Source organism: Elephas maximus, chromosome 5 (assembly GCF_024166365.1).
Source record: "Elephas maximus indicus isolate mEleMax1 chromosome 5, mEleMax1 primary haplotype, whole genome shotgun sequence".
NCBI lineage: Eukaryota > Metazoa > Chordata > Mammalia > Proboscidea > Elephantidae > Elephas > Elephas maximus.
In genome coordinates, this window is record NC_064823.1 from 41,670,088 (window position 1) to 41,688,194 (window position 18,107).

Sequence of the window (18,107 nt, forward strand, 5' to 3'; positions counted from 1 at the left end):
CTCTGAAACGAGCCTGAATTTCTGGCAGTTCTCTGTCGATATGCTGCTGCAGCTGTTTTTGAATGATCTTCAGCAAAATTTTGCTTGCGTGTGATATTAATGATATTATTCTATAATTTCCACATTTGGTTGGATCACCTTTCTTGGGAATGGGTATAAATATAGATCTCTCCCAGTCAGTTGGCCAGGAAGCTGTCTTCCGTATTTCTTGGCACAGAAGAGTGAGCACCTCCAGCATTGCATCTGTTTGTTGAAACATCTCAATTGATATTCCATCAATTCCTGGAGCCTTGTTTTCGCCAATGCCTTCAGAGCAGCTTGGACTTCTTCCTTCAGTATTATCGGTTCCTGATCACATGCCACCTCTTGAAATGGTTGAATATCGACTAATTCTTTTTGGTATAATGACTCTGTGTATTCCTTCCATCTTCTTTTGATGGTGCCTGTGTCGTTTAATATTTTCCCCATGGAATGCTTCGCTACTGCAACTCGAGGCTTGAATTTTTTCTTCAGTTCTTTCAGCTTGAGAAATGCCGAGCATATTCTTCCCTTTTGGTTTTCCATCTCCAGCTCTTTGCACATGTCATTATAATACTTTGTCTTCTCGAGACGCCCTTTGAAATCTTCTGTTCAGTTCTTATACTTCATGAATTCTTCCTTTTGCGTTAGCTGCTCGATGCTCAAGAGCAAGTTTCAGAGTCTCCTCTGACATCCACCATGGTCTTTTCTTTCTTTCTTTCCTGTCTTTTCAGTGACCTCTTGCTTTCTTCGTGGATGATGTCCTTGATGTCATTCCGCAACTCGCCTGGTCTGCGGTCATTACTGTTCAGTGCATCAAATCTATTCTTCAGGTGGTCTCTAAATTCAGGTGGGATATACTGAAGGTCATATTTTGGCTCTCGTGGACCTGCTCTGATTTTCTTCAATTTCAGCTTGAACTTGAATATGAGCAATTGATGGTCAGTTCCACAGTCGGCCCCTGGCCTTGTTCTGACTGATGATATTGAGCTTTTCCATCGTCTCTTTCCACAGATGTAGTCAATTTGATTTCCGTGTGTTCCATCTGGCGAGGTCCATGTGTATAGTCACCGTATATGTTGGTGGAAGAAGGTATTTGCAATGAAGAAGTTGTTGGTCTTGCAAAATTCTATCATCCGATCTCCGGCATTGTTTCTATCACCAAGGCCATTATTTTCCAACTACCGATCCTTTTTCTTTGTCTCCAACTTTCGCATTCCAAGCTCCAGTAATTATCAATGCATCTTAACTGCATGTTCGATCAATTTCAGACTGTAGCAGCTGATAAAAATCTTCTATTTCTTCATCTTTGGCCCTAGTGGTTGGTGCGTAAATTTGAATAACAGTCGTATTAACTGGTCTTCCTTGGAGGCGTATGATATTACCCTATCACTGACAGCATTGTTCTTCAGGATAGATCTTGATACTTTCTTTTTGATGATGACTAGCAACATCATTCCTCTTCGAGTTGTCATTCCCAGCATAGTAGACTGTATGATTGTCTGATTCAAAATGGCCAACACCAGTCCATTTCAGCTCACTAATGCCTAGATATCGGTGTTTATGCATTCCATTTCATTTTTGAAGATTTCCAATTTTCCTAGATTCATACTTCGTACATTCCACGTTCTGATTGTTAATGAATGTTTGCAGCTGTTCTCATTTTGAGTCATGCCACATCAGCAGATGAAGGTCCCGAAAGCTTTACTCCATCCAGGTCATTAAGGTCCACTCTACTTTGAGAAGGCAGCTCTTCCCCAGTCGTCTTTTGAGTGCCTTCCAACCTGGGGGGCTCATCTTCCAGCACTATATCAGACAATGTTCTGCTGCTATTTATAAGGTTTTCACTGGCTAATTGTTTTCAGAAGTAGCCTGCCGGGTCCTTCTTCCTAGACTGTCTCAGTCTGGAAGCTCAGCTGAAACCTGTCCTCCATGGGTGACCCTGCTGGTATCTGAATACCAGTGGCATAGCTTCCAGCATCACAGCTACACACAAGCCCCCACAGTAGGACCAACTGACAGACACGTGGTTGGACCTAAATTTAAGAGCTTAAATTATAAAACTCTTAAGAAAAAGCACCAGAGTAAATCTTCATGACCTTGGGGTTAGGCAATGGATTCTTAGATATGACACCAAAAGCACAAGCAACAAAAGAAAATAAATAAACTGGACTTCATTAAATTAAAAACTCTTGTGCTGCAAATTATACCATCAAGCAAGTGATGACAACCCACACAATGGGAGAAATATCTTCAAATTATGTATGTGTTAAGGGTCTAATATCCAGAATACATAAAGAATGCTTATAACTCAATAGTAAAAAGACAAATAGCCAAATAACAATGGACAAAGGATTTGAACAGACATTTCTCCAAAGAAGACAAACAAATGGCCAATAAGCACATGAAAAGATGATCAATGTCACTAGTTATTAGAGAAATGGAAATCAAAACCACAATGAGATACCACTGTATACCCACTTAGATACTTATCATGAAAAAGATAGTAGAAAGTGTTGGCAAGGATGTGGAGAAATCAGCACCTTTAAGGGATTGTAAAATTGTGAAGCCATTTTGGGAACAGTTTGGGAGTTGCTCAAAAGGTTAAGCATAGAGTTATCATATGACTCAGCAATTCCAGTTCTGGGTATATATTCAAGAGAAATGAAAACGGACACCCACACAAGAACTTATACATGAATGTTCACAGCAGCATTATTCATAATAGCCTCCAAGTGGAAGCAAACCCAAATCCCCAACTAACTAAAGAGGGAGTGAATAAAATGTATATATTCATACCACCCAATCCCAAACCCACTGCTGCCAAGTGGATGCCAACTCACAGCAACCCTAAAGGACAGAGAAGAACTGCTGCGTAGGGTTTCCAAGGCTGTAATCTTTATGGAAGCGGACTGTCACATCTTTCTCCTGTGGCGCAGCTGGTGGGTTCCAAACACCAGTCTTTCAGTTAGCAGCCAAGAGCATAGCCACTGCACCACCAGGGCTCTTTATATTTATACAACAGGATATAATTAGTCAATAAAAAGAAAAGAACTCATACATACTATGACATGAATGAACCTTGAAAATATTATGCTAACGGAAAGAAGCCAGTCACAAACTACCCTACGTGTATTTTGATTCTACTTATATGACATGTCCAGAATAGGTACACCTATGTAGATAGAAAGTAGATTAGTGCTTCCCTAGAGCTGTTTGGAGGAGCCCTGGGGGTGCAGCGCCTAAGCTCTTGGCTGCTAACCAAAAGGTTGGCGGTTTGAACCTACCAGCCACTCCGTGGGAGAAAGATGTAGTGATCTGCTTAGTAAAGATTACAGCCTTGGAAGTCCTGTGAGGCAGTTCTACTGTGACCTACATAGTCACTATGAGTTGGAATTGGATTGACGGCAAACGGGTTTACAGCTGTTTGGGGGTGATGAGGTGTGCATGGGAAATGACTACTAAAAAGCACAGGGTTTCTATTTTGGGGTGATGAAAATGTTCTGAAATTACATAATAGTGCTGTTTGTGCAACTTATGTGAATAATATCCCAATTAAAAAACACATCTGAAAAAAGTTGTTATAAAAACAGCACTCTTTCTGACCAAGAAAGAATTTTTGAAAGTAATTATCAGGAAAGAATTAAAAAAAAAAAAAAAAACAATGATAAAAGATTACTAACATATATCAAATTATTTTAGACAACATACCACTACTTGATTATGCTACTTAGCTTCTTTCATGTCAAATCAAATGTTAATATTTAAAATATTGCCCATGTTAATAATAATGTTATAACTACAAACTATAAAGTATTCTATAGAAATAGTTATTCTATTATAATTTGAAACTTGCTAGTTTATTTTAAAATTTACTTTCACAACAAAAGAATAAATGCAAATCTGTATTGGACTTGTTTAAAATATCAAAGCAATGACAGAAATTATAAACTCAGACAAATTACTAAACAAAACAGACTCAAACTTTGCTAAATCTTACTGTTCAGATTAATGAATTCTAATTAGGTCATGCCATCACTACCAATACAAATCACAATGGAATTAAAAAAACAGTATTATGAAACTTACATGTCAAAATTTTGAACATGCTTAAAAACACCTCCACTAATTCCCTCATCATCCTAGAAAATAAAGTCTAAACACCTTCCAGTTGTCACTCAAGGAACTCCACAATTTACTTCAACTTGTCCTCTCAACCTGTATCTCTCACCTATACCTATACTGTCCTCCCTCTTTTCCCTTGTAACACAGTCATACCAAACTTCTTACTCTTCATTCAATATGCCATTTTTTTGTTGTGTTTATGCATTGCACGTGTTGGTCTTTTAGCCTAAATTTCCTTTGTCCACATGGTAAATTCCTATTCATTGCTCAAATTTCAAGTCCTCTTCAAAACCTTTCCCATATGCCCATGGAAAATCATTTCCTCTTCTAGGTAGGAACACTTTCTCAACTTTGAATTACTATACTTGTCAAGTTGTATTGTAATTATATACAGTAACTGACTCCCCTATCTTATATGAGTATTTAGAGGTCAGAAACTATGCCACTGTAGTGATCTGTGGATCCATGAAAAAAAGCAAAATATTGCTTCAGTTAAATGAATAACTTTTGTACTTGACCCTGCTCTGAAACCTTAAACAACTGCCGTTTGTCTCGGGGACATCACAGAAACCGTGGTGGCGTAGTGGTTAAGTGCTACGGCTGCTAACCAAAACGTCAGCAGTTCGAATCCACCAGGCACTCCTTGGAAACTCTACAGGGCAGTTCTATTCTGTTCTATAGAATCGCTATGAGTCAGAATCGACTCAGTGGCAGTGGGTTTGGTTTTGAGTCACATCACACTACATTTAGTGATAATAAATATTCCGAGATCAAATGAGGATGAGTGTTAATATAGTACCTTGGGGAATAATTTTCCCTTATTCTTTTTCTGGCTCCACAGCACAGCTTGAGAAAAGAAAAGGGAGAGGAGGTAAGAGAGGCGGAGCTGAAATCTGAGGAAGCAAGGAGGAGGACAGATTAAAAGAAAAGCTCAGAATCCTTCCAGTTGGAAAGAGTATCAGGATACATTTAGGACTTTAGAAGAAGGCTCAAGCTGTTCTCTCTCTAAAAGACACGCAACACCAGTCAACAAAGTCCAGCGTACTTACTAGCATTTCTCAACTTGAAATTAACCACAAAAAAATTGAGATTTTACTTCCTGGTAACTTGGATAAAACGTGGAAAAAGCGCAAGTCAAACACCATCTCCACGACAGACCAGTTCAGGTAGGATGGGCAAGACACCTGATATCTCTGGGCCTCTTACTAGTTACAAAAACAGGTTTTATAACAACACCCACTCCCCAGGGTTACTGTTAAGATTAAACAGGTTAACATACAGATCACCTAGCTAGAGACTCAAGAAATGTTTTTCTCTTTCCCCTCTCGCTATCTGCAAACAGTACTATAATGTAAAACAAACAAAAACCCCAACCCAACAGCCCTAAAAAGAGAATCCTGAAAGAACAGGAGTAATTTAGCACTGGGGGAAGGGGTTCCAAACCTTGTAAGTGAAATAAATGCAATATAGAAAATTATTAGATATAGCAAAGGAAGCTACCTAGGGTATACTTATAGCTTTCTGTTGTTGTTGTTAGGTGCCGTAGAGTCGGTTCCGACTCACAGCGACCCCGTGCAAACAGCACGAAACACTGCCTGGTCCTGAGCCATCCTCACAATGGTTGCTATGCTTGAGCTCACTGCTGCAGCCACTGTGTCAATCCACCTCACTGAGGGTCTTCCTCTTTTCCACTGACCCTGTACTCTGCCAAGCATGATGTCCTTCTTCAGGGACTGATCCCCGTGACAACATATCCAAAGTATGTAAAACGCAGTCTCACCATCCTTGCTTCCAAGGAGCGTTCTGGTTGTATTTCCTCCAAGACAGATTTGTTCGTTCTTTTGGCAGTCCATGGTATATTCAATATTCCTCGCCAACACCACAATTCAAAGGTGTCAATTCTTCGCCAGTCTTCCTTATTGTCCAGCTTTTACATGCATATAACGCGACTGAAAATACCATGGCTTGGGTCAGGCGCACCTTAGTCTTCAATGTGACATCTTTGCTCTTCAACACTTTAAAGAGTTCCTTTGCAGCAGATTTACTCAATGCAATGCATCTTTTGATTTCCTGACTGCTGCTTCCATGGCTGTTGATTGTGGATCCAAGTAAAAGGAAATTCTTGACAACTTCAATCTCTTCTCCGTTTATCATGATGTTGCCCAATGCACTACATCCTTTGATTTCTTGACTGCTGCTTCCATGGGTGTTGACTGTGGATTCAAGTAAAATGAAATCTTTGACAACTTCAATCTTTTCTCTGCTTATCATGGTGTTGCTTATCGCTCCAGTTGTGAGGATTTTTGTTTTCTGTATGTTAAGGTGCAATCCATACTGAAGGCGGTGGTCTTTGATCTTCATCAGTAAGTGTTTCAAGTCCTCCACACTTTCAGCAAGCAAAGTTGTGTCATCTGCATAATGCAGGTTGTTAATGCATCTTCCTCTAATCCTGATGCTCCGTTCTTCTTCATATAGCCCAGCTTGTCGTATTATTTGCTCAGCATACATTTAACCACACACAGTTTCATTGTACAATATACTCAGTTAAACATTTAGAAAGAGTGCTGAAGTGTAAAATAACCATTAGACCTTTTAATGAACAAAAAAAACCCAACAATTTTATCGGTCAAATGTTTCTATTCAGATAATTTTACCATATGAAACTATGTATGGTTAAATGTATAGTTTCTATGACAGCATACAGATTGAATAAGTCTGGTGAAAGAATACAACCCTGCTGCACATCCTTCCTGTTATTAATGATACTGTTTGATAATTTCCGCATTTTGTTGGATCACCCTTCTTTGGAATGGGCACAACTATGGATCTCTTAACCCACTCCCAGAGATCACCTTTCAGCCAAACAACAGACAGGCCTACAAAGTGAACAATAACACCTATGAGGAACATGCTACTCAGAACAAGCAATCACACAAAACCGAAAGGGCAACATTTGTTCAAAGACAAAGTTCAGAATGCAGGAAGGGGCAGGAAAGATAAGCAAATGGAAAAGGTGAACTCAGGGAAGAAGTGGGTAGAGTGCTGTCACACTGAAGGGATTGCATGAAACAAAAAGTGTATAAGTTGTTGAAAGAGAAACTAATATGCTCTGTAAACTTCACCCAAACCACAATAAAATGTTCAAAAATAAATAAATATGGATCTCTTCCAGTCGACTGGCCAGGTAGCTGTCTTCCAAATTTCTTGGCATAAATGAGTGAGTACCTACAGTGCTGAATCCATTTGCTGAAGCATCTCAATTGGTATTCTGTCAATTCCTGGAGCCTTGTTTTTTGCCAATGCCTTCAGTGCAGCTTGGACTTCTTTCAATACCATCAGTTCTTGATCATATGCTGCCTCTTGAAATGGTTGAATGCAGGCCAATTATTTGTGGTACAGTGACTCTGCGTATTCCTTCCATTCTTTTTAATGCTTCCTGCACTGTCCAGTATTTTGCCTGTAGAACCCTTCAATATTGCAACCCGAGACTTAATTTTTTTCTTGAGTTTTTCAGCTTGAGAAATATGGAGTGTGTACTTCCGTTTTGGTTTTCTAACTCTAGGTCTTTGCACATTTCATTAAAAAATGTTAGATACAATAAACAACAATGATGACTCTGTGAAACATCTCATAACATGGATGAACCTGGAAGGCATTATGCTGAGTGAAATTAATCAGTCGCAAAAGGACAAATATTGTCTGAGACCTCTATTACAGAAACTCATGAAATGGTTTAAACACAGAAGAAAACACTCTTTGATGGTTACAAGGGTGGGGAGGGAGGGAAAGGGGTATTGAGGGTGGGGAGGGAGGGAAAGGGGTATTCAACTAACCAGATAGTAGATAAGATTTATCTTAGGTGAAGGGAATGACAACACACAACACAGGGCAAGTCAGCACAACTAGAGTAAACCAGAAGCTGAGAAGTTTCCTGAATACAACCAAACACTTCGAGGGACTAAGTAGCAGGTGCAGGGGTCTGGGGACCACAGTTTCATGGGTCATCTACGTTAGCTGGCAAAACAAACCTTATTAAGAAAATGCGCTGCATTCCACTTTGGTGAGTGGCATCTGGGGTCTTAAAAGCTAGCAAGCAGCAATCTAAGATACATCAATTGGTCCCAGCCCACCTGAAGCAAAGGAAAATGAAGAACACCAAAGACACAAGGAAAATATTAGCCCAGGAGACAGAGAAAAAAAAAAGGAGAGTGAAGAACACCAAAGACACAAGAAAAATATTAGCCCAGGAGACAGAAAGGGCCACATAAAATCAGAGACTACATCAGCCTGAGACCAGAAGAACTAGATGGTGCCTGGCTACCACCAATGACTGCCCTGACAGGGAACACAGTAGAGGGTCCCTGATGGAGCAAAAGAAAAGCAGGGTACAGAACTCAAATATTAGTAAAAAGACCAGACTTAACGGTCTGACTGAGACTGGAGGGACCCCGGAAGACATGGCCCCTGGACTCTCTGTTAGCCCAGAACTGAATCCATTCCTGAAGCCAACTCTTCAGACAATGATTAGACTAGACTATAGGACATAAAATGATACTCATGAAGAGAGTGCTTCTTAGCTCAAGTAGATACATGAGACTAAATGGGTAGCTCCTGTCCGGAGGCGAGACGAGAAGGCAGAAAGGGCAAGAGCTGGCTGAATGGACACAGGAAATGAGGGATGGAAAGGAAGAGTGTGCTGTCACATTACAGGACAGCAACTAGGGTCACATTAACAATGTGTTTATAAATTTATGCATGAGAAACTAACTTGAACTATAAACTTTCACTTAAAGCACACATACAAAAAAGGTAGGGTTTATGAAAATCTAAATAATATGTGTTAAACAATCTGTAATACATTCAAGGAAAAAAATAGCTAAACTAGTTAACTAAGGGTAAGTAGATAAGAAGAGAGAAGAAAAGCCATAAATGATAAAACTTTTAATCTCCCAATTTTTTTTTTCAATCTTAGCAAATGGAATTTTCAACAATTGTTTTTAATTTTAAGCAGAACAAAAAATGTGGTAATTTAGGGTGAAAAAATAACATTATACAAAATGTATTACACATTTTTTAAATCGGCAAAATGAAGCCTATGTGATAGAAAAGGGATATGTGTCCAGGATCTGATTAATATATGCATTTTAGAAAATCACTGAAGGCCTGAGAGCAATGACCTACCAGTAGTAATGAGCACACATGTGCAATCTGATCTTGGTTTCTAAAATATCCTTCTCCACTACAGGAACCAGGGCTCCCTGGGTTGCAGCACGGTAAGTACAAAGTGAGCTAGGCATCTAATTGTGGTCTTAAAGTACTTAAAGTAAGTGCTCAAAGGCTCATGGAGACACTGGAGTCATTCTGCCACTGGCCATGTCTAGGACAAGCTGACATCAAAATAATTAATGATAGTAATGAATTACATCCCTCTTACTACAGATACATTGAGTCAACATGGATCTAAAGAAACCGAAGGAGAAGGGAAAGCTCTTCTTTACAATAAGTGCCAATTCATAAATACAGAAGGAATGGTACAGTTAGAAAAATCATCAATGAATGCTAAAATTAATGGGTGAAAGTCTGATAAAGAACAGGATATTAACAGTCTCAAAGAATATCCCCATAAATTACTTATTAATTTCAAAGGGGAAAAATAGTAACTTTACAGCAGAGAAATCTGGCAGACACCACCTTAACTAAGTGATCAAAGTCAACAGCATCAATTCTGGAGCAAACTGACATCGTGTGTCTTAGATAGGATGCACTAAGAACACCTTACTTCAGTGCTGGTAAAACAAAACAAAACAAAACCCACTGCCATGAAAGTCGATTCCGACTCACAGCGACCCTAAGGTGGTAATCCTGTCAAAAATGCATAATCTGAATTTCATCAAGAGGAGACATAAGATATGCCCAAATTGAGGTGCAATCTACAAATTAACTGGCCTATACTCTGAACAGGTCATGAAAGACAAAAAAAGGCTAGGAAACTCCGCCAGATTAAAGGAGTCTAAACAAACATGATGGAGCCCTGGTGGTGTAGTGGTTAACAGCTTGGCTGCTAACCAAAAGACTCACAGTTCGAATCCACCAGCCACTCCTTAGAAACCCTATAGGGCAGTTCTACTCTGTCCTATAGGGTCACTCTGAGTAGGAAATGACTTGATGGAAACAGGTTTATTGTCATTTTTTAAAAAAAAATAGACATGAAAACTAAATGCAACATATGATCCTGAATAAGATCCCGAACCATGAAAATGGCTATGAAGGGTCTTACTGACACAACTGCTGCAATTTACTTACGGATTGTGTATCAGATATTACGGCATCAGTGTTAAACGTTCTGATAACTGTACTGTGGTTATAGAAGGTATTGTCCTTTTTCTTAGGAAATACACACTGAGGTTTTTAGAAGTAAAGGTTCATGATGTCTCCCACTGATTTTCAAATGGAGTAGGAAGAAAAATTTTATACAGATACAGGTATTATGAGAATTACAGATCAAAAATGGTTTACCTGAGTAAAGCGTGTATAATAATCTCTTTTACTCACTTCTTACAACTTTTCTTAAGTTTATTATATTAAAATAAAAAGTTACCAAAAAACTTCAGAAAGATAGATGGGTATTTAAATATTTATAGTAAGAAAAATTACACCCCAACTGGCATTCCTCTGGCTCCAACCCCCTCAAATAATACATAAGGGCTTGCATATAAAAAGGTGCAGAGGTAGTTGGCTTCATGGTTTGTAGAGAAAATCCTTCCACTCTATGAGAAAAATAACAGAGCGAGAATCATAGTCAGATATAGTAACTTGAAAGATCATCACTTATTGGTTCAGCCTTAAACCATTACAATTAATGCAGGAACCCAACTGCTTACCACCTATCCAAGGGAGAAAAAGGTATTAAACAGGTTGGAACATATAACCATCTGTACAAGTTCTTCAGCTAGCAAGATGTGCGCTACTATTTCATGCAGCAAGAAAATAACTGCAAATTCTGGGCCTTCTAATATGATAAGAGGAGCAAAAAAGGACCTCATAGAAACACTGCCCTATTCCTCTATCACCATTATAAAATCCATGTGGCTGGTTTTGATTAGACAAACATAGCATGCAAAGCAGAAGATAAAATAATATTCCTAAAAAGACAGTCATCAGCCAAAAGCTTTAAGTCGGGACTCATTCTTTTGCATGTGACATAGGAGGAAATACATTTCTGAAAGAAAGCACTCCACCGTCGCGAAGGAAGCATTCTGTTATTTATGAAATGGCAAAGATGTCCAAAAAAGGAAAACAAACAAACACTTCAAGTTCCCAACCTTCTATATCCCAACCCGAGTAACTTTATTGGGCTAAATCTGCAGAAACACTTTTTTTTTTTTAACGCTAAGACTGTGGAAATAAAAACGAAAACTTGAGTAGGAAAGATCAATAGCTGGTGTAAAGCTAAAGCAGACCTGCTTCCTCATCCTCATCCTCCTCTTCCTCATCATCGGAAGCTGATGACAAGGGAGTTGGTGCCGAGCTAGCTTGATTATTAACATATTCACCACACTGCACGCCTGTAAAGTGGAAAGCACAAACACAAGAGTCAAACCAACGGGAAAGACAAATAAAATTTTGACATTGCATTAAAAGTGAGAGAGAACTCCGACATTCCAAAGAACATCCAGCATGCATATTAATACTAGCAAGTCTATTATCAAAACTGCAACTGTTAGAAATTATCTGCGAAGCAGTTTAGTATAAGCAGCTTTAATATGAATTAACTGGCTTAAGTGTGAAAAAAGTACCAAGTATTACACTGATAAAATTTAGGAAACCACAACAATATTCTCTGAACGCTTTACTGCACTCTCTAAACATTTACCTTCTCTGACCTCGTGATATACTTCCTTCGGGATTGTGCATTCTTCATGGGCAATGATCATTTCTACTGAACTTAATTTGTACGGCATACAACGCACAAACAGATAACTGGTACCTTCCTTCCGCTAATGGCACCTTGAGGGTAACTCAGTTCCCATAACGGAAAAAGAATGACAGTTAAAGAAAAGAACTGTATTCAGCATAGTACTCTGCTCCTAGTAGATGCTCAAAAAAAAAAAGGCTTGTTAACTATAACCTTACAAATATGACAAACACAGAAAAGTGAAATTTCTTGAGATGAACAATCATCTCAGCTGTAGCTGTTGCCTCTGCATGAGATACACCAACAGTGGCCCTCTGCATGAGATACACCAACAGTGGGCAGATTCTACGGAAAAGGTACAATAACTGGTAACTGTACATATCCCGTAAAAACAAAAAAGTTGAATGAATATTTTTTATTATTAATATAGTAAAATCAGGATTTTAAAAAAAAGAACACCCACAAGGTTTTTAAGAAAATCAATCGTAATAAAAAAATGAAAATACTTCAAAAAAGAAAGAAAAAAAACACAGTGGAGATTTTCATGAATATTTCATAATAGTGGAAGGACAAGGAAGCCCTGCCTCACAAAAAGCATGTAAGTCATCTGATGTTCTCTTCATTGTTTTTTCAGGTCATCTTTTTGACTAGCATGGCTAAGTGTAACTCATCCCTATAGGCCTATAATAAGAAAAAGGCTGTAGAAGTATAAAATTTGAGCTTAGAAGAGAGCAAAAGTTAAAGTGTAGATGAATGAAGCTTTGGTCTTCCTACTATGACTAAAGATGTTATAGAAAAATCTGCTAGTTTGATGAAACACATTCTATATAGATAAAATAGCTGTCATCACAAATTCATCTGAGAAAGTAAATATCAAGGTAAAGTACATTTAGGCAACACAGGACACAAACCCGATATCTTGAAAGACCAAATTTAGAGTGGCATGTTCCTCTAATAAAAGCCTAGTTAAAATGAAAATTTCGCTAAAATTAGACCTTAGGTTAAATATATGAAGAAATCTATGGTTAAACATAGGTTAAGAGTAAAAAGGTTTTATAGACAAGAAATTTTTCTTCCATTAAGGACATATTAAAAATCAAGTACTTTCATCGCCCCAACAAGGCTGGCACTAATCCAAAAAACACAAAATAATAAATGTTGGAGAGGTTGTAGAAAGACTGGAACATTCATACACTGCCGGTGGGATTGGAAAATGGTACGACCACTTTGGAAATCAATTTGGCGCTTCCTTAAAAAGCTAGAAATAGAACTACCATACGATCCACCAATCCCACTCCTTAGAATATATCCTAGAGAAATAAGAGCCTTTACACAAACAGATACATGCACACCCGTGTTCACTGCAGCACTGTTTATAATAGCAAAAAGATGGAAGCAACCAAGGTGCCCATCAACGGATGAATGGATAAATAAATTATGGTATATTCACACAATGGAATACTACACATCGATAAAGATGAATCTGTGAAACATTTCATAATATGGAAGAACCTGGAAGGCATTACGCTGAGTGAAATTTGTCAGCTGCAAAAGGACAATTATTGTAGGAGACCACTGTTAAAAGAACTCAAGAAATAGTTTAACCAGAGAAGAAAACATTCTTTGATGGTTACGAGGGTGGGAAGGGAGGGAGGGAGGGGGTATTTACTAATTAGATAGTAGATAGCAACTATTTTAGGTGAAGGGAAAGACAACACACAATACAGGAGAGGTCAGCACAAGTGGACTAATCCAAAAGCAAAGAAGTTTCCTGAATACAACCAAACGCTTTGAAGGCCAGAGTGTGTGTGTGGGGGGGGGGGGGTTGGGGACCATGGTTTCAGAGGACATCTAGGTCAACTGGCATAACAAAACATATTAAAAAAACATTCTGTATCCCACTTTATTTAGTGGCATCTGGGGTCTTAAAAGCTAGCAAGTGGCCATCTAAGATGTAATAATTGGTCTCAACCTACCTGGAGCGAAGAAGAATGAAGAACACCAAAGACACAAGGTAATTATGAGATAGAAAGGGCCACAAAAAATCAGAGACTACACCACCTGAGACTGGAAAAACTAGGTGGCTGGTGCCCAGCTACAACCAATGATTGCCCTGACAGGGAACACAACAGAGAATCCCTGATGGAGTAGGAGAACAGTGGGATGCAAACCTCAAATTCTTATAAAAAGACCAGACTTAATGGTCTGATTGAGACTAGAAGGACTCCAGAGGTCATGGTCCCCAGACCTTCTGTTAGCCTAAGACTGGAACCATTCCCAAAGCCAACTCTTCAGACAGGGATTGGACTGGACTATAAGACAGAAAATGATACTGGTGAGGATTGACCTTCTTGGCTCAAGTAGACACACGAGACTATGTGGGCAGCTCCTGTCTGGAAGAGATTTGAGAAGGCCGAGGGGGACAGAAGCTGGCTGAATGGAGACGGGGAATACAGAGTGGAGAAAAGGAGTGTGCTGTCTCATTAGGGGGAGAGCAACTAGGAGTACACAGCAAGGTGTACATAAATTTTTGTATGAGACTGACTTGATTTGTAAACTTTCACCAAAAGCACAATTTAAAAAAATGAAGTACTTTCAGAGGCCAATAAACAGCATAAAATAAGAAGAGAATTCATTCTTTTCATAACTGAATGAGTATACAAGTTGTTGACTCTGTAACTAATCAAAGGGGCTAAAGTCCAGGACGAACCTACATGTAAGATAAAATAAATATTTTCCTCTTTCTCTCCAGATTTACTGACTCAAAACTGATTTATTTTACTTATTATTGGAAAAACAGCCAATGTTTAAGTGGAAGCAAATGAGATGGCTATACAATGATAAAAAAAAAAAAAATTGTAGAGCAACTAGAACAAACCTATGACTAAGACGAAACAGAGTAACATTATTGTTATTTAGTGCAGTATCACTGCAATGTACTATATTAACAGAATGTCCACAAAACACTGAAGTTTTCTCTTCCTGAAAAAGGTGCAATCCTTTTTGAGAATAACTGGAAATGAAAGTATCAAAATTGAAGCCCTAACCAGTGACTCTTAATATGCTTCGAATAACAAGCCTAACTTTGCTTGTTAAAGTAAACTTGTTAAAAGTCTGGGAATATTAATGACACAAGAATACGACATTTTAGTTAATCCACAAAGCAATGGGTATGAGCTCCAAAATAACAATGCATATTTAAGCGTCCTAACCTGGACTGTGTAGGTACACATGGAATGCAAGAAACGGGGAATTACGGCCTGAAAGGTGCCGATAGCTAAGTAATCTACTCTAGCATACACGAACGGTTACGAGAGCTTCTTGAAGCACCTCTGTTCAGACCCTCCGTAAGAGCCAGAACTGCAAGGTCACGTGTATGAGGTGGTAGAATATCCGTCCTCTCCCAGAGCTCAGCCTGAAATCCACTAGAAATGTACAAAGAGTACTTCCCACCATCAACACCAAATGAAGAGGGGATGCTATATCCTAACTTATTTTGTCTTAACCAAGGCTTCCGAGGTATTAATCTAGTAAACCAAGAGACAAGAAACACGTCATAGACAGAATGTGACATGATGAAGAACTCTGTTATTAACACGGCCCCGACATTTATAAAAGAACATTCTGTTTAAACTACCTTCAGGCAAAACTTGCCAGGAGACCATATCCTTGGAACTGCTTAATAAACAGTATCTTCACTGTTCCCTAGATACAACTACACTGGGAATAAATAAAACTATCTTAAGAGAACAAATCCCTGTGATTAGCTTTTTTCAATTCAAGCGTTCAGATTCTTGAGCAACTGTTATCTTTCCTAAGTTGGTCTTCAAATTAGGTACACGTACTAGAAGACTTTCCAAGGGTTCCCACACAAGAATGGTTTTAATGGAACCAATTTCCAGATCTTCAATTTGCATGAGTACTCGCTTTCCTAAAACTTATTCACCTCAGGAAATGCCTGTGTTAACAACACCCTTTCTCTCACTTTACTAAGGAAACAGAATGTCTCTAACTTATTCTAACGCTTACTATGACATATTGTCCTGAGGTACAAAAATCTCTCAGGCACCAAAGGGAAAGCTTCCTGCTTCCTTATATGATTAATCAAAAAAAAAAAAAACCCCATTGCTGTCAAGTCAATTCCGACTCATAGCAACCCTACAAAACAGAGTAGAATTGCTCCATAGGGTTTCCAAGGGGCGGCTGGTAGATTCGAACTGCTGACCTTTTGGTCAGTAGCCAAGCTCTTAACCACTGTGCCACCAGGGCTCCATGTGATTAACCAAGGCATCCTAAATCTGTATTTCTTGCTATATATATTTCAGTTAAGGGTGAAACATGTTGTTAGAAACAGGATTGGTTCTCATCAGAATATTCTTAATTCAGAAATATTGAAAAAAAAGGGTAGAAGGAGTAATAATTAATAATTCTGCTTTTAATGTGGTCCCCCACATGACTGCCAAAGAACTGCTTTTGAAAGAGTCTCATGAGAACAAGGCAAAAAACAGTAAGAAATACTGAATTGGGAAACAGTATGACATAGCAGATAAAAGTGGGGACACTCTGGGTTCAACTGTAGGTTCTACCACTCACTAGCTGAGTGGCCTTAGGGAAGTTACTAATCTGTTTTTCATTTATATCATCTGTAAAATGGAGACAATAACTATTCCACGTGGCTATTGTGAGGATTAAATGAGTTAACACATTTCAAATGCTCAGAATGGTGCCTAATATATGGTAAACACTATATAATTAAGAGCTATTATTGCTACTGAACTCTAAAAACATGTTTGTGCATATTAAATTAAAAAACAATTATTTTCAGCTATTCTTAATACTATCCCTAGGGTGGGTCATTAGTTAGGAAAAAAGAATCTTCTGCTAGCCTGAGCAGTATACTTAATAATGCTAATTCTTTTAAAAACAAGTGAAATGTGTTCTAGGACCATCAAATTTTTTCAAGATACACTCGTAGAATCACAAAATGATAAAATTAATTCCACATGATTTCTTTCAGATTCAGTGAGAGATGTTCAATAAGGTATTTTACAAATATTTTGTATCATGAAATAATTATAGTCAATTCTATATTTTATAAGATAAATACTTTCTACCTTCTATTAAAAAAATATTTGCTAGCAGCTAGACCTATTAGTACTTAGTAGCATATATTTTCCTTTTTATATTTTTCCTGACAAAACAGGATACTGCTGGGCTGGGCTTGGGAGGCTGAACATCTTGTATAACAGGACAGGATAAAGAATCTGCAACTGCAGACAAGAAACTATTTCATCTAAAATTTCAGAAAAATTTTATCGTGATGTCTGATGAAATTAATAGAGCTAGTTCTAATTTTTATTACTGATTTTTATTTAAATATCAAAAAAATCCAAAGGGGTTATACAACATGATTAATGTAATTGGTGTCACTAAATTGTACACGTGAGAAACGTTTAATTGGAAAATGTTGTGACATATATATATATTTTATAACCATAAATAAATTTTAAAAAGCCAAATACCAGAGTTGAATACATGAAATGCACATATTTACTGCAGGAATATAATGTTTTTCAAGATAATCCTCACTTCAAGAAGTGTGTGATATTACCTAATATTAGGTACACATAACACTGCTTTATTTAAAAATTAAGTAACGAGAAACAGCATATTGATACACTGGCTAGTTTTTATAATCTACTATAAAAAGGATAAATTAATTATATTAAATCTCTGACATTTGACAGCTTTGGGTAATTCAGCTTATGAAATATATGCTATAATTTATTCCTCTGTGGAGTTTACAATATCCCTTCAAACTCCAAGGAACACATTTCCTTTAACTGAAAAATTAAATCAGACTTTCTGACAAAGAGTAAAATTTGGCTCACTGGCTTGAAAATGAAGATGCCCTTTGCCAACTGGGTTATATGGCTACAGAATCTCTAACATAAATGACTTAAAACCCAGCTTGAAGTTTTTAATTAAAATACATTTAAAGGATGTGATAAACTATTTTACTGGCAACTGTGTAACGAAAGTAACAATT

At 37.9% G+C, this 18,107-nt stretch overlaps 1 protein-coding gene across 4 annotated transcripts in view; it reads right to left on the reverse strand.

Moving 5' to 3' along the window:
- The window catches only part of SEC24B (SEC24 homolog B, COPII coat complex component), a 112,243-nt gene that overhangs the window by 50,662 nt on the left and 43,474 nt on the right, over nucleotides 1–18,107 (reverse strand). For 2 of the 4 annotated variants that reach the window (XM_049885518.1, XM_049885517.1), the window contains exon 4: nucleotides 11,604–11,708. The exons of the other annotated variants lie outside the window; for them this stretch is intronic. In XM_049885518.1, the coding sequence (XP_049741475.1) occupies nucleotides 11,604–11,708 (105 nt within the window). The remainder of the gene's footprint in view (nucleotides 1–11,603; nucleotides 11,709–18,107) is intronic. 4 annotated transcript variants of the gene reach the window in all.